This window comes from Geotrypetes seraphini, chromosome 4 (genome assembly GCF_902459505.1).
Source record: "Geotrypetes seraphini chromosome 4, aGeoSer1.1, whole genome shotgun sequence".
In the NCBI taxonomy this organism is placed as follows: domain Eukaryota; kingdom Metazoa; phylum Chordata; class Amphibia; order Gymnophiona; family Dermophiidae; genus Geotrypetes; species Geotrypetes seraphini.
The window spans coordinates 126,972,575-126,993,695 of record NC_047087.1 but is presented as its reverse complement, the minus strand read 5'-3'; the positions used below and the strand labels follow the sequence as shown (position 1 = coordinate 126,993,695).

Genomic DNA, 21,121 nt, shown 5'->3' with positions numbered 1-21,121 from the left:
TCATCCAATCTACAAGATCCTCCTGTAATTTCTGATAATCTGCTTATAATTTAATAATCAAATAGATTTGTGTCATCTACATTTTTTTGCTACTTCAGCTTGTCTGCGGTGTTCTTTGCTCACATGTTTAAAGACAATGTTTTCAGTCCAATTCTTTATATGCGAGGTTGCAAACCACTGGACCCCTGAGGAAGGCGTGTTCGCCGAAACACGGACTGTGTAGGGTCCGGTTGGATTTTCATGGTTTTATATGTCAGTGTTTAATAAATTATCTCCAGAACATTACGACCAGGACGAAGGAAGTCATCATGCCGCTGTATCGTGCAATGGTGCGGCCACATCTGGAGTACTGTGTCCAGTACTGGTCGCCGTACCTCAAGAAGGACATGGCAGTACTTGAGGGAGTACAGAGAAGAGCAACTAAACTGATAAAGGGAATGGAAAATCTCCCACATACCGACAGATTGAAGCAGTTGGGACTTTTCTCCCTGGAAAAGCGGAGACTTAGAGGAGACATGATAGAAACCTTCAAGATCCTGAAGGGCATAGAAAAAGTAGACAGGGACAGATTTTTCAAATTGTGGGGCACCACAAGTACAAGGGGGCACTCGGAGAAATTGAAAGGGGACAGGTTTAGAACAAACGCTAGGAAGTTCTTTTTCACTCAGAGGGTGGTGGATACATGGAACGCGCTTCCAGAGGCTGTTGTAGACAAGAAAACATTAAATGGTTTCAAAGAAGGTTTGGATAGATTCCTAGAAGAAAAAGGGATTGGGGGGTATAGATAGGTATAGACCACTACTCAGGCAATGGGCCTGATGGGTCGCCGCGGGAGCGGACCGCTGGGCAGGATGGACCTATGGTCTGCCTCAGCGGAGGCAACTTCTTATGTTCTTAACATCTGTATCCACAGTTTTTGTCTTTGTTTTCATCTGCAAATTTTGATCATGTTCTCATCTCCAGATCATCTATAATAATAAAATGCTAAGCACGCATGCGCACTCTTAAGCCATGTTCCCTGAGATCTGATCTGTCAGGAAGTGGCCACAAGAGTGTGCATGCGCGCTTTTTACATCACACATGGCAACTCGGCTCACTCAGCAAAAGCGAAGGGCCCGACACGGTGGTGGAAGAAGAGCAGCAGCCCCTGAAGCTCCTCACCAGTCCAATCCCTCTCCAACATCACCGACGACGAAGAAGCTGCAGCTGGGGCAGTCGGGGCCTCCCCCGCCGCGCACAACCCGCTCCCTCTCCTGCAACTCAGGCACCATAGAAGCCGCAAAATCTACTGAGCGTGAAAGCGTGCAACCCGGTCCCTGCGCCTGCCTACCCGCCCCCCCCAACACAGCGCATCTAAGCCGCCGCTACGGCTACTCTCTCGAAACACACCAGGCGGGGATCGAGAGAGAAGCCGCGGTGTCGGCTTTGAATTAAAAAAGGGAAGCGCATTTCTGAAAGGGAAGTGCTAAGGGCTAAGAAGAAACTGACCCCTACCCCTCGGTATAGCTGGAGTATTTGTGCCTTTTAAAGCTTGAAGTTGCCACATCACCGTTCCTATGCCTGCATCAAGTTTGACTTCCAGTAACACGTTTTAATTCAGCACACTTGAAAGCGATCAGGTAAGAGTTAATCTGTCCCTGCCTCCTTGCATCAGGTCTGCTGACGGCTGAAAGACCTGCCTACTGTAGAGCACAGACAAGACTTGCAACCAGTGCTGGGCCAGCATGCGGCAGGGGGAGCAGGAAGAGGTGCTGATGGATAGGGGTGGAAAAAAGGAAAGGAGGCCTACTGCTGGACAGGGGGAGCAGGAAGAGGTGCTGATGGACAGGGGTGGAAAAAAAAGGAAGAGAGGCCTTCTGCTGGAAAGGGGGAGCAGGAAGAGGTGCTGATGGACAGGGGTGGAAAAAAAGGAAGGGAGGCCTACTGCTGGACAGGGGGAGCAGGAAGAGGTGCTGATAGACGGGGGGGAGGTAAAACAAAGGGAGAAGGGCTGCTGCTGGATAAGGGGAGCAGTGAAGGGATGATGATGGACACAGGGAGGTAAAAGGAAGGGAAAATGGACAGGGGGAGCACGCAAGAGGTGGTGGTGGACAGCTAAAAGAAAGACAGAAAGAAAGAAAGACAGAAATACAGAAACGGCTAAGGAGACAGAGAGAGAAAGAAATAAAGACAGACACACACACATATATTCTAGCACCCGTTATTGTAACGGGCTATAAAGCTAATATTTAAATAAGCATCAGCCACAACACTACTCATCTTTCTCTATTGATCATTTAACCCTTCTCTCTTTTTCTAACATTTAGCTAGTTTTCAATTCAAGTAATACCTTTGAATCTGAACGTCCAAGTACTCGAACAACTTGGAATCTGAACGAAAATTTTGAGCAAATTTTGCCCCGGAATCCGAACGCTGCTTTAGAAACCGAACACCCTGCACGTGTGTGTTTGTACGTACATTTCCCCAGCGCTCGGGACACCCATACGTCATAATAGAAGACCCAAAAAGGAGCAGAAAAATTTCCTGGGACAAAAAGAGGTAAGCAGGAGATGAGCAATTGTTACATTACTCAAATTAGTAAGTTTTAGGAGTACATAAGTCTTGATTTATCAATTAATACAACTGAGTTGTAAAAACAGTGACATTTACAGACAATGATTGACAGTTTTCCACTTACAATAATGCCAAAAATGGGGAAGTTTTTGGTTTTAAACAGTTTTCCATATTCAGTTGAGAATTTTTACCACTTCTTCATAGATAACAAAAACAATTGCAGCACCTAAGCAAACTCTGCATTGTTAAAATTCGAATTTGTGGGGCCCAGGAATGGATTAATCCTGTTTCTATTATTTTGAATGGGAAAAACTGTCTTGGAACTCGAAAGATTTGGAACTCAAACAGGGTTCTGGAATGGATTAAGTTCGGATTCTAAGGTATCACCGTAACTAAAAGGACACTTTCTTCTAACCTATGACTTGTTAATTTAAAGGGCTATGTCAAACACTTTATGGAATGGCACACATCCTATATATCAATCAGTTCAACTTTATCCACATTTTGTCATGCCTTCAAAAAATGGCAGATTTGATAAGCAAATCCATGTTGGCTCATCACTGAACATATACTGTACATAAAATCATGATGGACGATAAAGGCCAAATGGCCCATCTAGTCTGCCCCTCAGCAGTAACCATTATCTCTTTCTCTCTCTGAGAGATCCCACGTGCCTATCCCAGGCCCTTTTGAATTCAGACACAGTCTCTTGTCAACACCACCTCTTCTGGGAGACTGTTCCATGCATCTACCATCCTTTCTGTAAAAAAGTATTTCCTTAGATTACTCTGGAGCCTATCACCTCTTAACTTCATCCTATGCCCTCTCACTTCAGAGTTTTTTTTCAAATGAAAGAGACTCGCCTCAGGCGCATTTACATTACGTAGGCATTTAAACGTCTCTATCATATCTCTCCTCCAAAGTATACAGATTGAGATCTTTAAGTCTGTCCCCGTACGCCTTATGATGAGAACCACATACCATTTTAGTAGCCTTCCTCTGGACCGACTCCATCCTCATTATATCTTTCTGAAGGTGCAGCCTCCAGAATTGTACACAATATTCTAATGAGGTCTCACCAAAGTCTTACACAGGGGCATCAATACCTCCTTTTTCCTACTGGCCATACCTCTCCCTATGCAACCTAGCATCTTTTTAGCTTTCGCCATAACCTTTTCAACCTGTTTAGCCACTTTAAGATCATCACATACAATCACACCCAAGCACCCCTCTTCTATTCTTCATCCCCAAACTATACCATTCCCTCGAGTATTTGCAGCCCAAATGCAGGACCTTGCATTTCTTAGCATTAAATTTTAGCTGCCAAATTTCAGACCATTCTTCAAGCTTCGCCAGGTATTTCTTCATGTTATTCACTTTCGTTTTAACAGCGTTGAGCGTTACCTGCTACAGCACGTGCGACAGCTCCTCACTGCGGTCAGTGAACCTTATATACAAGTGTCCCCCTGATGAAGGCATTTTCATCACGCCTAAACTAGCATCCTAGTTGGGACTATAGGTAGGCACAAGTACTATTTTCATGAATAAAGATTTTCCCATAGGTTGAAGACGCCTCCCTTGCCTTTTAATGGCTTGTTCATGTTATTCACACCATTCAGCGTGTCTACTCTATTGCAGATTTTGGTATCATTCGCAAAGAGGCAAATCTTACCCGACAACACTTCAGCAATATTGTTTATAAAAATGTTAAAGGGAACAGGCCCAAGAACAGAACCCTGAGGCACACCACTGGTAACATACCTTTCCTCAGAGCGATCTCCATTGATCACTACCTTCTGTCGCCTTCCACTCAACCAGTTCTTGACCCGGCCCGTCACTTTGGGACCCAACCCAAGGGCACTCAAGTTTATTTATTAGACGTCTGTGTGGAAAACTGTTAAAGGCTTTGCTAAAATCTAAATACACCACATCTAGCGCACATCCTCTATCCAATTCTATGGTCACCCAGTCAAACAAAAATGGTTATATTTGTCTGACAAGACCTACCTCTAGTGAATCCATGTTGCCTCCGGTCCTGTAATCCAAAGGATTCCAGAAACTTCACCATTCTCTGGTGTTTCCATTAATTTGCTTATCACAGAAGTCAGACTTACCGGCCTATAATTCCCTACTTCTTCCTTACTTCCATTTTGACCAGCACTGACTGACATCAGGCTTATTGTTCTGCAGTTTCATGGATCATACTTGGAACCACATTTAAAATCTTGCATTATATTGCCCACCCTTCATGCCATAGAGGAGATACTAATAGGATGCCTGAAATTTCATGTTTTGAGTTTTTTTCAGTTCTTTAGGGGATATATTACCTGCTACTCTTTGTTAATTTGCCTTTTTACATTGTCAAGGTTCACCAAGATTTCATATAGTTCATTAATAAATAAAATTTCCATTATGGATATCTCCTTCTATCAATACTGAACTAAAGAATGTATTTAAATCTCTGCTATGGCCTTGTCCTTCCAGAGTGTATCCACTACCCCTTGATCAAGTAACCATCCTTCTTGCAGTCTTAAATTTCAACTAGAAAACTACTTCCCTAGCATGTATTGATATGAATTTTACCCAGTTCTCACTGGGGTAACTAAAACGACTCATTGTGTTGCCAATGTGTTAAGCATTTCATTGTTAACAGAAATTAGAAAGGCTCACCAGGCAGTACTCCCCCCCACCATTTCTTGTCAAACTTTTATCCTGTTTTGACTCAATGTCCTACTTAACATATAGCACCATTCCTCTACCAATTTGATCCTCTTTATCACTGCAACATAAATTTGCACCTTAGTATTACAGTGTCCCATTGGTTATCCTTGAATAAGGTCTCTGAGATGCCTGTTATATCTACCTCTTTATTTAGCGCTATGTATTCAAAATCTTACAAATACCTGCTGCTCCTGAATGCAACTCACCTAGAGCTACAACAGAAAAGGTGTGAGATAAATCTAAAATCCCTCTTTTTATAGCTTCTAATATTTGCATGCAGACATTCTAAATTACGTCTTGTTTGCATTTACAACCTGCCTAGCAATTGATATGGGAAGGGGGAAAGGAAGAAAGGTAAATATCACTTCATCTTCCTATGCATGTGTGACCCATATGATAAATAAGGCTTTCCTTGCCAATAACAAACAAAATAATACAAATAGTCCTAATATTCTAGGATCTAAATTTGATCTATTAACTATTGCTTGAACCAAAATATGTTATTGGTGATGATGCAGTGCCTCAATTTATTTTCTGTACCTTTACTTTATCTTTAAATCAAAGCTATACATTGCTATATGCCCAGGTCTCTTAACCAGCTGGCTGTACCTTTAACAATAATCCTGACAAAAAGCAAAAGTGTCACAATTCCCACCCCCATATTTTCCTAGTTTTTGGGGGGCTGTTTTAATATTGGGCCCTGTACCTCAGCACCCCCTCCACCTTCCCACCACCTTCTTCCTCACAGCAGCAGAAAACTGAAAAGTTTGACTGTATACGAGATATGGAAATGCAGAGTGGATTAATGCTCTATATGGAAGTATAAAATGAGGTAGATTTAGCAAAAATTGCAGCAGCTGGCAACAGAGGAACGAGAATCACACTTATCACAATTGTTAAAAAGTACAAACTCTCTAAAATAAGACAGTAACTACTTTAAGGACTTTTATCCAAGGGTTAAAAGCACATCTGCTAAAGATATCATCTGGAAAGAAGCAACTTCTTGAACTATTCCTTTTGCTGTTTGGTAATAATCTGCCTCTCTGACTCATTAATTCCTTTGGAAACATGCCCAATAACTTATCATTTGCAGATAAGACCCAGCCACTTCTTTCTTGGTTCCTGACAGTTATAACTGGAAAACTGTTTTTTAATATAGCTCAGCATTTGATAGAGTACGCCAACATATTATGACAGCTATCATAGTTAGATCTGTAACCCTTATACAGCATTGACCTACCTTTAGTGTTCCTCTGTAGCCATTATACACAGGAGCTACTTGGTCCATACCCTTTATTTCAAAGTCCATCATTAGCTCTAAAAGGAAAACAAACACCAACTTTTAGAAACAATTTTACAAATGCATCTTTTCCCACGGGTTTTCTGCAAAATGATAAAAACAACTGCAACAGCTTTGATACAGATAGTATTCCATATTAGAGCCTTATAGAAGAAAAGCTCAAGTGAAAAACAGGCTGTTGGTTTCAGTCCAGATTCCCCAGTCAGATGTACAGCATCTCCTATGGTACAGGTTTGGGAATCATGGTAATGCTTTAAATCTGATAAATGTGGCACAGGAACTCTGCACATACTTGTACAGTCTGAATTTGCCCTTTGGCATCAACCTTGAACCACACTTGCATGCACAACGGCTTAAACTACATCTATGTAAAATTCTAAATATTTACCTTTCACTGGTGCTGAATCACCAAAGACCTCATTTATTAAAATGCACTAAAGCATAATGCTGTTACTGCATGTTAAATTAGTACAGGTCCCATTTTATTCAGTAAGACCTGTTTACTAACACCGTGTGCTAATGTATAGCGGACTTTAGTATAATTAGACCCAAATGATACTAAGCTGAAGAGCATCTCTCCCTACTTAGTATTCAGAGTCAAGTTCTCACACTTTAATAACTTTAAAGGTTTGGAATGTGATTATGAGACATGCATGGAAGAGCTGCAACACAGTTCAGGGTGCTCCTCCTCAGCAGCATCCTTTTGTCCTTCTCACATATCACAGACAAGAGTGCAGCAGAATTCACAGATAAGAATACTTCCACTTCTGTCCTGACATCTCACTCTGGCTCTAAAGATTGTCAGCAACTTAAACTCATTGAACCTGCAGCCTATAATTACATAAGGCAATAATTTTTTTTTTTTTTTTTGAATCATCTGACAACACAGCACCTTTTTCTAAATCAGTTTTTCACGCTGATTTCAGATCTGTTATTAGTTTTTTTCAGTCACATAAACATTTAAAGTTATGACTAATGTTAGTTTATAGTGTTTTAGCATTTAAGGTTTTAAGAATTGCAGCATCAACTTAAAGAAATGTTCAGTATTTTCAGTCCAAAGTCAAATAAGCACACAGCATAGCATAATTACACTGGACTGTGTCACTTAGCAACCAATATTTCTTCAAAAAATGGCTGGGATGGTTAAGATGGCCTGGAGTAAGCATTGATGGAGACTCTAGTAGATGGAACCTACGCACACTACTGGGCAGGGCTCTGGGTTTCTGGCCCAGAAATATCTAAGAAAAAGAACCATTTAAACTAAATAATTAATTTTTGGAGCATGTATGGACTACTTGGGTCTTTATCTGCCATCATTTACTATGTTCTTTTTGTGAGTTGTGTCTGGATTGTCACGGCACAACATATAGCAGTAGTCGGCCATCATGCTCTTATTCCAGAAACCTTGGTAGCGACACTCCATTAACTGAATGTTCTGGTGAAAACGTTCTCCTTTCTCATCACTCACCATATCAAAATTTTCTGGAAAAAAGTCAAGATGTGAGTGCAAAACAGTGTATTTTTAATGACATGTGATAGCCAAGTTTCTGATACGAGTCAAGGAGATTCTGAACTCCTTCCTTTGATGAAGGAGACTTATGGTTACCCAGAAAGTTTTCCCATTAACCCCTTGAATGCCTCCAAGCTTCAAGCTCAGCTGCTGAGAGTGATTGCTTAAAATCTTCATCCTGCACAATGGACTTGATCTGTGGGCCTATAAATAATCCTTCCTTTAGTTTTGCCGTGCTGATTTTTGGAAATTTCTTAACAAGATATTGAAAACCTGTCAAGTTTATTTTACCCATGGCCTTTACCAGGTTCTTCATCAACTCCAGCTTGATATGAAGAGGTAGAATAAATATTTCATGAGATTTCTGGCTCTAAAACGAATGGCATAAATTTTACACTTCTTGTCCCTGGGTATATGTATCCCTTAGCTGCCAGACACGCTTGACATAATGTTCAGATCTGCTATCCCACAAGCACAGGAAACAGCAGCATTTAGTGAATCCACCTTGGATTCCTATTAGCATGCCAATGACCTTCAGATCACCACAGATGTTCAACTGGTGTGTTTTATAACTGATTGCTTCTAGTAAATTCTTCATATTCTCATAAGACTCCTTTAGATGAACAGAATGGACAATTCGTAAACTTGGTTTGGAGTTTCCATTGTGCAATAACACTGCCTTCAAGCTTCTCTGTGAAGAATCAATGAAGAGACGCCATTCATCTGGACCAGGGGTAAGGAACTCCAGTCCTCAAGAGCCATATTCCAGTTGGGTTTCAGGATTTCCCCAATGAAATGCATGAGATCTATTTGCATGCACTGCTTTCAATGCATATTCATTGGGGAAATCCTGAAAACCCGACTGGAATATGGCTCTCGAGGACAGGAGTTCCCTACCCCTGATCTGGACAATGCACTTGTGACAAACTGTTGAAGAGCCTGTTGTTGTCATGACAAAAGCACAATGAGCCATTTACAGTGAAGAATGTTGTTAAGTTATGATTCCTTTTTCTGTAATGAGTTATATTAGCATTTTTTGCAACCAAGTGCTTTTGCTTAAGCCTTGAAGCAAGAAGGTCTGCTTTTTCTTTTGAAAGATTTAGATCACGAATAAGATCATTGAGCTCAGCTTGTGTATTGGTTTCTGGTTCTGAATCTTCATCATCAGGATCAGATAATTCTGGATTGTGACCAGCTGCTGCATCATCATCACGTTCCTCATCATGTTCCACAGAAGCAAGTCTATCTTGTGGAGGTACAGGGACAGGCAGTGAGTCATCATGAGAAACAGGCCTAATAGCAGAATCCACAGTAGGATATATAATTTTGTGCTTAGTTTTAGCTGAGAATCCACTTGTGTTCACAAGGCAAAAGTAGCCATCTTTAATATGGTCTCGCGGTTCCCTCCATATCATTGGGATTGCAAATTACATCGCTGCCTTTCGTCAATTGAGCCAGATCTACAGTAATTGGGCAACGTTGTGCTTTCGTCATGAATGAACCACAGACGTAACAGAAACTATCTGGATGATTAGCACAATGTCTTGGCATGATAAAGACTGACATTAATCATCGTAATCAATGTCTGTAGCATAAAAAAACAAAGACAACTGTCGTTAACCCTCCTTATACATTTATACTATAAACGCATGATATAGCGCCCAATTAACGTTTATAATTATATATAATGAGCTTTATTACAAAAATGCGACGTGCTAGTGAAAAACTAAACACAGATTTGAAATCAGCAGTGAAAAATACTACAAAACCCACCAACATTAACTCTGATGAAAATGATGTGTTGGCTCCAGAGTAATCTGAGAAAATACTTTTTTACGGAAAGGGTAGTAGATGTATGGAACAGTCTCCTGGAAGAGGTGGTGGAAACAGAAACAGTGTCTGAATTCAAGAGGGCCTGGGATAGGCACGTGGGATCTCTCAAAGAGAGAAAGAGATAATGGTTACAGTGGATGAGCAGACTGGATGGGCCATTTGGCCTTTATCTGCCATCATGTTTCTATGACCTGTGTTATCAGACTGGACTCTGTGGTTCCTTAAACAAAGCTTCTTTAATACAACTTAAAACAAAAAAATAAATAAACTCACAGTTCAGTTGTTCTTAGGATTTTGTCTTCTACTAAATCAACATTCTACCAACACATTCCAGAGGTAGAAATGACCAGAAGTGTATTTCACATACTCTATGAAAGATAATATTTTGCTCCAGATTGGCAGATTCAAAGTTTAGCAATACTAAGTTACTTAAAGGCTAGCAGATTCAAAGCAAGTAAATTCAAGGCTAGCAGATTGAAAGGTGTAAACCAGATGGGTAACAATACTTTCCTATTGATGCTCTCTGCACGGGCAGAAGAGAGGGGGGCTCCAGCCCATTGAGCATACAGCAGTACACACTGGAGAGCTTGAGTTAAAGAAACACACTCTGTGTACATATTTCAATGCAAGCAATCTGTTCCCATGAATGTGGGGCAGAACATCTACTATGGCCACTGCCAAGTTTCTTACCATAATGTCTTCTGGAATAGTATACAAAGCAATTCATATACTTGTACCAAATAGCTATAAATCTGAGCATTTGTGTACTACTACTATTAATTATTTCTACCCTCCTAGTACTACTTGTCCAACTTTGGTAAAGGAAATGAACTAGAGTTTCTGTGTTCACAACTGTGATATAATCACTATATCACAATGCTGAATAACAGCTATTTCTTATTGAGATTCACTTTGTTCAGCTGAATCTAAGGATCCTGTATACAGCACTGCACATTTTGCAATAGTGAACACTTAGGTGTATTTCCTATTAGATGTATTCTTTAAAAGCAGCTCTCAGCTATTCACTATAGAAAAAGCAGATATACTCACCATTAGGCAATAAAAATAAAATGGGGATTTTTTTGGCCTATAACAAGCCATTCAAAACTTACTGACAGCACCCTCAATCAAGGACCTATACTATACTAGAAATTCCATTTTTTCTATAGTCGCACCATTGCTCTGGAATGCAATGCCACTTTATCTGCGAAGTGAAAATTCCCTAAATAAATTAAAAACAAATATTAAAACATTTCTTTTTAAAGATGCCTATTAATGAGGGAATATTTTTTTAATGCTTTTAAGAAGCGACATCCCCGTCTCCCTCTTGTTACTTCCTATCCCTCTACCCCTTCTTTTTATTTTTATTTACATATTGTAATTAAAACTTCCCTATCCCCTAGCACCTTTTGTTTTTAACAAGTCTTAATCTGTCTTAGTCCTAGTTTTACCCCCCTTTTATTTTATATTAACTAAGGGCTCCTTTTACAAAGGTGCGTTAGGGTCTTAACGCATGGAATAGCGCACACTAAATTGCCGTGAACGCTAGACCTTAACGCCACCATTGAGCTGGCATTAGTTCTAGAAGCGTAGCGTGGGTTTAGCGCACGCTAAAATCCTGCGTGCGCTAAAAACGCTAGTGCACCTTAGTAAAAGGAGCCCTAAATCTTAAATTTTATTAGATTTTTCTAATTTTTAATATTGTAAACCGTCCAGATATATGTAATGGTCGGTATATCAAGCCATAAATAAACTTGAATAGCTTAACACGATCATTCTCAGCCACTACACACCAAACAGCAGGAATAAATACTACTTATTACCGACATCAGGTCACAGGTAAAACTTCTACAAAAATAGAGCTTCTTGCAAGACACAGCCAAAATCACTTAATAAAAGAAAAGATGTGACTAATAAGGTACGGTAAAATTATAAGAACATAAGAATTGCCGCTGCTGGGTCAGACCAGTGGTCCATCGTGCCCAGCAGTCTGCTTCCGCAGCGGCCCCCAGGTCAAAGACCAGTGCTCTAAATGAGCCCAGCCTCACCTGCATACTTTCCAGTTGAGCAGGAACTTGTCCAACTTTGTCTTGAATCCCTGGAGGGTGTTTTCCCCTACGACAGACTCCAAAAGAGCATTCCAGTTTTCTACTACTCTCTGGGTGAAGAACTTCCTTACGTTCGTACGAAATCTATCTCCTTCCAACTTTAGAAAGTGCCCTCTCGTTCTCCCTTCCTTGGAGAGGGTGAACAACCTGTCTTTATCTACTAAGTCTATTTCCTTCAGTATCTTGAATATTTCGATCATGTCCCCTCTCAATCTCCTCTTTTCAAGGGAGAAGAGACCCAGTTTCTCTAATCTCTCGCTGTACAGCAACTGTTAATTTTCTTTCCTTTAAACGCAGCAGATGTATCCAGAGACAAGTGGGATAACACACATCTACCAGCAGGTGGAGATAGAGAACTAACTTGCAGGTGAATATCTTGGATGGAATCCCTCCTGGCCAGCCAGTATCGCTCTTGCCAAAGCATCAGCAACAATTCAGCCCCATATCAACAAACTTCTTTCTCATAAGTAAAAAGAACATTCTGATCCACCAAGGAAACCAACTTGTAAGAGAAAAAACAAAAAAACCCCTCTGAGAACACACAAGGGTGGGGCTCTGGATTCATCTGCTGCGTCTAAAGGAAAAGCAGCAGATGAATCCAGAGACAAGTGATATGCAAACCTAAAACCGGGTGGGACAACCAGCCGCTTCCTGACAGATGAAAATATCTAAGGCCTTAGAGGCCGCACAGCCCTTCCTACTACCAGGAAGAATAAAGAGGTGTACCGACCTCTGAAATCATAAAGAACATACGGATAGTGCCAGAGCACAATTACTCTCATCCAAAACCTCTGGGAAACCCCCCCCCCCAAGCAGCCTCATGAGGAAGTAAGACCTGCTTAACTCCCTGTATCCCACCAGATAACTAGAAGACGGGGGATTCCAACACAATCTACGTTGTGAGAGAAGAATCCAATGCGTAACTCACGAAAATAACAATGAGGACCTAATGTCCTATACCAATTGGCCCACAGCCCCAGAGGCCAGCCGTCCCTCTCCCCAAACAGAAGGATCCCCTGACCCATCACTTAGCAGACCGTAAAGTCTGAGGACCATCTGACTGGGCAGAAGAAGGCTTGGTAGGACACCCAGATTGCTTCTGAGCAAACCTTGACCTGGCACTGTAGAACGTGTCATATGATGCACTATATGTTGATCTCCCTGGGCTATACCGCCTGGTATCCCTAAAATGTGGCCTAGAGGGTGGTGACTGAGACAAACTCAGCCTATCCTCTGGTAACCTCTGAGACTTAGAGTCTCCAAATTCCTTAACTAACCTCTCCAGGTCTTCTCCAAACAACAATTGACCCTTAAACGGCAAATGTACTAAACGTAACTTAAGAGGCTGCGTCCGCTGCCCAATACCGCAGGCATAAACGCATCCTAGACTGAAGCCTTCAAGGTAGACTCAAGCTTCCTGTCCTGTGAATCCTTAAGTCCCACTCCCCCTTCCATTGGAAGAGTAGTTATTCTAGAAATTGCTGTCACCAACGCGTCCACCTTCAGAAGCTGAAACTTATCCAGCTCCTCTCGAGTCACAGGACACAACCGCCTCATAGATTTAGCTACCTTGAGACCTGACTCCGGAGCGGTCCATTGCTCTGATATTAATTCCTGCATGGCCTCATGCACCAGGAAGGCTCTAGGAGGCTTCTACGTTCCAGCCATCAGGGGATTGGATACCCTAATCACTCCCGAGTCAGGAGGAAAAATATGCAGACAGTCTACTCCTTTGGAGATAAATGCAGCTAGCTCCTCTTTATGAAAAAATCTCAATACAGAGGAATCAACCACCTCTGCTCCCACCTCCACCTCCATATCTTGTTCATTATCTGCCTCCTCGGGGTCAAACAAGGGAAACGATTGCTCAGAGTTAGCAGACCAAAAAACCTCTGCATCCTGCACTATCTTGTGCCATTTGGCAACTTGCTGGCCCTCCCCCACCCCTAACTGAAGTCAGGACAAAGATACCTGCGCCATTCTACCACTTGAATCCTCCCCTCCGGGTTTGTCCGTTGCGGCAAAAAAAGCATTGTGTAGCAACCAGACAAACTCTGAAGAGAAGAGCTGCGTGCCTGCCTTCGAATCCTCCCCATCTGCCTCTCCCTGTAACAGCCACACACTCACTGCCCCCGCTGAAGAAGACGGATGGAGCTCACTCACTGCCGTGGCCTGCTCTCGCGAGGGGGCCGACTTCACTTCGTCCAGTGCTCCTTTTATCAGTGGCGCCAGTGCGCACTCCTGGGTGAAACTAACCGCTGACACATCTCCTGAGCTTGTGGTGGAAGCCACTACTGACGATGTGCGGCGCTTACCTTGCTTCTGCACCATTCCCAGCATAATTGCTGTTCACATTCCTCCTGAATTCGAAAGGCAAACACCACCGGAAAAACCAGACTCGGGCTCTTTTTTTTTTTTTCACTTATGGGAAAGAAGTCCTCAAACCAACAAAGCTCCTCAGGTATTCGGGTTCTTCAGGTGGAGAGGGTGGGGAAGGGACCTGAGAGGACCCAGGTGTTACCCCCAAAGTTGGTACTGTTCAGCCAACATCCCACAGCTCAACTGAGGCCTAAGCCACAGGAGAATTTCACCTTTCTGATCCAGGAAACTTAAGCCGGTAGCTGAAGCTAGGAGCCTAGAGAAATAGCAGTCATCCAACCTGCTGGAGATAGAGCATACTGGCTGGCCAGGAGAGATTCCATCCAAGATATACACCTGTGAGTCAGTTCTCTATCTCCACCTGCTGGTAGATGTGTGCAATCCCACTTGTCTCTGGATTCATCTGTTGCCGGCGCTAAGGAAAACATGTTAACTTTTTCAACCAGAACACTGTTTTGGGGATTATAGTTCTAGACTTTTCAGAATATACAGAATTCTCTTTGGAAGGGACCTACCAACTGTGCCCAAATTTATAACTTGCTTTGAGCTTGGATTTGGAAAGGCAAGTACTTAAATCCAAATCAATTATATGAATATAAAGGCTGTGCTGTGGGCTATCAAGATGGAACCGTATGAGACAAGGGAGAGCGTGGCTCAACCAGCAGGCTTGGTTAGCATATCTGTTTTATGGTATCTGTTTTATGGAGCGCTGTCTGTGTCAAGAACCTTCCATAAAAACTGCACCTGCCTTTCAGATCCAGATACAAAAAAGATAAAAAGCAGCTTTGATGTGTGTCTGGTCAGATGTTTTGCAATTACAAAGCACTGTAAGCCAGACCCTGATGACTAATATATGGCAGAATGCTGTAACAATATTATCTTGTTGAGTGATTTTAAATATATAACCAATCAATATCAAACATATTAAAGAGTAACACATTTCCTAGTATAATTAACCATAGGCCTAAGGTGTGCTACATTGCATCAGCACTTTTATCCTTTATTGCAAAAGGGATGGGTATAATATGTTATTCAACTTTTACAGTGTTTGCCGATTGACCTATGTGGAAACATACATGTAGAACAGTGGTTCCCAACCTTTTCTATATCCCCCCAGGAAATGTTTTATTAATGTTTGCACCCCCTACAAAAGTAATATCACAGCCACCTACAATCACTGCTCAAGGCACACTGGCTGAGTGATGACTCGTCACTAAGTGACACAAGCCATAGTCACTCCTCTTGAAAGTCCATGTTTGCACCTCAGGTTGGGAACCCCTGAAGTAGGGCGTGTATATGTGGAGGTTAAGGGGGGTTAACATGCCTTAAAACTTCTGGAATAATGTAATCAAGCTAATGTCCACCAAAACACTTCTATACTTCAAGATAAATTGTTTCCTTTTACACTTGTTATTCATGTTACATACAAAACCAGAAGACAAAAGTTAAAACAGACCAAACGTTAACTAGAAATATCAGATATGTATAAAGGCTCTCTCTCTGTAACAAAAAGCCAGATGAACATGGTTTCTTTGTAACAATTTGAGGCCAGGTGTTTTAAAGGGCTTTTAAAAAAGTAAATGTCATGATCCATGGTACATAAAGTGGCACAAGCCATAAAAGCAACTTCCGGAAAAAAATTTTGCCCAGTGTGGAAAAACAAAGGAAATTTATTTAAATATTTCTGGATTTAATCTGGTAGAATTTAAGAAAAGAAGCTGTTGTAGCTGGTTTGCTTCTCTTTCCCACCCATTAAATTTAAAAACGTTTTAAAATTGTTAAAATTGCTTCCATGCAGCACTGGCAACTGCATGGCTGCAGCAGTGCTTACATCAGCCTTGAGCAAATTGTCTGGGAGCTGCTGTGGAGGTGAAAAAATGCACAACTAGCTAAGCAATAATAATTTATTGTTGTATACCGCCAAAGCCATAATAGTTCAAGGCGGTTTATAATGAGAAGTACTGGACAATCAGTGAAAAAAAATACAATACAAATCATCAGAAATACATACAAGATAAAAGAATAAAAACAGCAAATCAGGTTACAAATTGATCAAACTGTGTTTTTACTAATTTTCTAAAAGTAAAATAAGATGGAGCATGCATAATAATATTACCCAATCAGCCATTCAATTTGCCTGCCCGAAATGTAAGAGTTCTATACAAAAATCTTTTAAAGCGACAAGCATTTACTGTTGGGTAAGCTTCCCCTATCTGTCTGAATTCTGAAGTACTTGAGACAATGACAGCTATCAGGTTACTGGGAGTGACATTCGACAACAACTTACTGTATATACTCGAATATAAGTTGGTCTGAATATAAGTCGAGACCCCCATTTCCCCCCAAAAGGGGGGGGGGGGGGGGGAAAAAAACTGTTGACTCGAATATAAGTCGGGGGTTTAATGTTCAAGTGCCATGCCCTGCCAGACCTGCAACCAGTGTCCCCTCAGTCACACCCTCCCCTGCAAGGTTCTGCACTCAGCCCCCATTCCCTCCCTGTCCTGCACTCAGTCCTATTCTCTACCAGGCTCTGAATACTGTTCCCCCTCCTTGCCAGGCTCTGAACACTGTCCCACCTTCCTTCCCTGTACCCTCTTCCCCCTAAAAAGAGCCAACATCATCAGTGATGTCACAATGGCTTGATTGTCCCATACTCCCCTCTGCCCTCTATCCCAGCCAGCAGATTACCGGTAACCATTCCCCTAGGCCGGGACTCCTCCCATCTAATGCCTCGGCCGACACTAACAATTACCACCCTCCCTCCTTCCCTCCCTCGCGTACCCGTTTGTTCCCTGGTGGTCCAGTGTGTATCCCGCGCTGAAATCCTCCAGAAGATTGTAAAGGTAAGTAGCCAGCGGTGCACCCAAGCCGACACGCAGCAGCGAGCTTTCCGTGCTGCCAGCCAGCCCTGCACCGCTCCTTGATAGGCTGCCACAAGTTCTTGTGGCAGGCAATCAAGGAGCAGTGCAGGGCCGGCCAACAGTACGAAAAGCTTGCTGCTGGGTGCGCCGCTGGCTACTTACCTTTACAATCTTCTGGAAGATTTCAGTGGGGGATACACGCTGGACCACCAAGGAACAAACAGGTACGTGAGGGAGGAAGGGTGGTAATTGTTAGTGTCGGCCGGGGCAGGAGATGGGAGGAATCCCTCCTGTCCCGGCCTAAGGCAGGCCTGCAGGAAGTCCAGGAGGGTTTAGGGTAGTCACTGGGGGATGACCCGAATATAAACCGGGACCCCCATTTTTGGGCCAATTTTTTGGCCCAAAAACCCTGGTTTATATTCGAGTATATACGGTAGTACTATAGAATGGATTATACGAAATCTATGAAAACATTTTTGGACTATCTCCTTGAAACCCCTTCTCATCATTTTACACTTTCTAGTCATATCACAACTGGATTACTGCAATGCCTTATATAAAGGCATTACTCCCCAAATAACTCAGAAGACACCAAATAATCCAGAACACCGCTGACAAACTTCTATTCAAAGCAAAGAAAAAAAATTGATCATATTACCCCTCTCTTAATTAAGGCACACTGGTTACCCATATCGACTGACTTATAAAATTATTCTTTGAACCTTTAAAACAAAAATGACACAATCCCCGGGATTTATCAACAGATATCTTACTCCATATATTCCCTCACAATCCTTACGTTCCAACAATCATAACTTGCTAGAGATCCCTTCAACCCGTCACATAATTTATGATATGACCAGAAAATCAATTTTCTCTGTTACTGCTCCAACGCTATAGAACAATATGCCATCCCATTTCCATGAAGATACCTCTCTCTCTCTAAATTTAAATCAAACTTGAAAACATTTCTGTTTAAGGATGCCTTTGATTATTAATATCTTCATAAGCATTTTCTACCAGACAAGGCTCTAGCTTCCCTCCCCCACTCTGTGTTTCCCTTTTATTATATTTCTTCCCCTGCCTCTTCTTGACCATGTTTGTATGTCCTTATCATTGTGATATCCTGAATAATTATATATTTTAGTCTTTTTAATTATGTACACCGCTTAGACAATATATAAGCGGAATATCAAATTTTAATAAACTTGGAAACACACATTTAGGGCTGAACGTGTGTGCACATATCTACGATGAGCAAAGGGTATTAACAAACTGTTTATAGCAGGGGTGCACAATTTTTTTTTTTAAACCTGGGAGGCACCCTAAATTTTTTAGAAACCAAGAAATACCAATTTATTTATTTTTTTACTATTTTAATTTTTATCTCCCTTTCCTTCTGTTCCTTTCCAGGTGGTCTCCTCCCTCCCAATTTAGGTACTCTTCAAACACCAGGTCCCTTCCTTTCAGTTGCTTAGCAATGGAAGTATTCCAGGACTATTACAGCTCTCCCAGGTTCAGGTTCCACTAGTGTAGGTATTTTCTGCCAAGCACCAAATGTTTAAGCACTTCGATTTTTTTTAAAGCCCTGATCTGTGGCATTTCCTCCTCTTATATGAATAATATTGTGCACTTGTATATTTGACAATCTTTGTACAACAAAACACATGTATTCTGCTAATCAATCTTCATAGGTCAAAATGAATTTGGAAAAGATTAAGCCCACAACACCTACATTCTGGACATGAAAACAGTATGTAAGGAAAATGAAAACTAGCCCTTTTTCAATTTTGATGCTAGCTGTTGGTTTGTTTATCACAAAGACCACACTAACAGTGTTACATAGAATAATTTCAAAATAGGCATATCAAAGTTTCAGATGGGAATACGCAAATTCTCAAGCCCTAACCCATATGAAATAAACATAACAGCACTACCTCTTAGACAGCTGTTTATTTTATTTATGCAATAGACAGCCCTGCTTATAGTTTATTTAACAGGGAGTGCAATGGAGGTTTTCTGCCAATGAAGATTACCACCCAACCACCTTTTTCCACCATTGTGGTGGTGGGAGGGCATTTGCCTGAGGCTTTTTCCTCCGTTTTTGAAACACACATCTCCTGAAACTAAAGCAGCACTGCCTACACTGATTTATGACATTTACATAATAAAAAGGATCACACCTTTTTATTTACAAGCTACTTGGAACTCACAAAATAAAACCAAACCAAACTGAAAATCCAAAATAAGACCAGAAAAAGATGCATTCAAGCTAAGAACCAGACAAGATGATAGCCTATTATATTTAAAGTAGACTCTGGGCAAGTCACTTTAACACTCCATTGTACTAGGTACCAGAGTAAGATTGGGAGCCTCCCCTGACAGATAAGGAAAATACTAAAGAGTACCTGATGTATTGTAAATCTCTTCATGAAATCTAAATAACAACAACATCAGCCACCGAGAAATCCTGAAAAACTGCGCACTTCGTTGTTTCAATGGCCACTTCCTATTAAACAGATGCTCCACAAACAAGGTTGCTGCCTGTGCAGGCTTTTTCGTAAATAAAAGCGTTTATCGCATTTTTTTATGTCGATTTCTAACTACTTTTCAATCTTTGAACTTTCCACGTCCCCCACTGATTCGGAGCGGCTCGCCTCTACAAGAGAAGGCAATTAAGAATAAAAAGGAAAAAACAAGAAATAGGGGGAGGGGAGGAAGGGGTAATTGAGCACAAGTGAAAATATCCCTTACCTATCCCGCTGGGTTCCTTTCCAGCAGCACCGTCTAGTACCAGTGTCCACCCAACACCACCAGTTCTTCGCCTGTCGCCTCTTTAAAATCCACAAACGAATAAAGCCGAACCACACTGTAATTCCACTACCCGCAGGGGGGACTCGCCACCAAACCACGCACGCGCACTCCCTCACTTCGGCTCTCCCAGTCCAGCGAGCGACTGCTGCAGGGGAGGAAGCGCGAGGCTTTCTCACTCGTCCTACTTTCGCGAGGGCGGAGGCTGCCGGTCTGGGGAGGAGCTCGACTTCTTCCCGCCCCGACTGCGTCGTCTCGAGCGGAAGCAGAGACAAGAGGCAAAAGCTCTGTGCAGTGTCACGCACGAAAGTAAACAGTGAAGATTGAGCGCGCGTGCACACACGAGCAAGATGGCAGTCACACAGAGCCAATGCTGCAAACCGATACACAGAAGTACTTAACACACAGCCAACAGTGCACATACAGCAGTATACGCACACACACACTGGCAGTGTGTGGCTAGGAATGAATGAGCCCCTTTTAACACCATCATTCGGAACAGGTAAAAAACCAGGATTTGCAGGATTCTCAGTATCTCTAGGATGTAGGGCAGACCACCTTAAGAAAAGATTGCTCATTTTTAATGACAGCAACAGGCTGTCTTTCAGTGGGGAATTTATCTGTAAAGTCCTGCCCCCTATGATGCAGTTCTATTCTTCTGTGAGTGGGCATGGCAGAAGACAATGATGTAAGCAAAAGGGGAGGGGACTTCATGCAGAATGATAGAAAATCAGTCAACACAGAAAATAAGTCAACTCAGCTGGTACAAATTGCAGAGCTAAATAGTGGAAGCTGCTGCAGGGAGTGATTGTGGGGAACTGAAAGAGGCATAAAATATAATCAATATGTTCTAGAAAGAAGAAATAAAAATAGCATACAAAATAAAGTGAACGGGTGGAGGAAGACAGTGGCCGAAAACATCCACATATTTTACTCCTTCCTTATCAAAAGCACAGGACCAACCAATATCCTGTAATTCTGACCCCAGGAAGAGCTGCATATATCTGGTTTCAGCACCTTCAACCACCTATAGGGCAAGAAAACA

The 21,121-nt window shown here is 41.9% G+C and overlaps 1 protein-coding gene across 1 annotated transcript in view; it reads right to left on the bottom strand.

The window, feature by feature from the left end:
• ETS2 (ETS proto-oncogene 2, transcription factor) overlaps positions 1 to 20,656 on the bottom strand; it is a 57,586-nt gene extending 36,930 nt beyond the window's left edge. The window contains exons 1-2 of the mRNA XM_033941958.1: positions 20,020 to 20,656; positions 6,515 to 6,591 (exon numbers count right to left, since the gene is read on the bottom strand). Of these exons, the coding sequence (XP_033797849.1) occupies positions 6,515 to 6,586 (72 nt within the window). The 5' untranslated portion in view covers positions 6,587 to 6,591; positions 20,020 to 20,656. The remainder of the gene's footprint in view (positions 1 to 6,514; positions 6,592 to 20,019) is intronic.
• Positions 20,657 to 21,121: the final 465 nt, after the last annotated feature.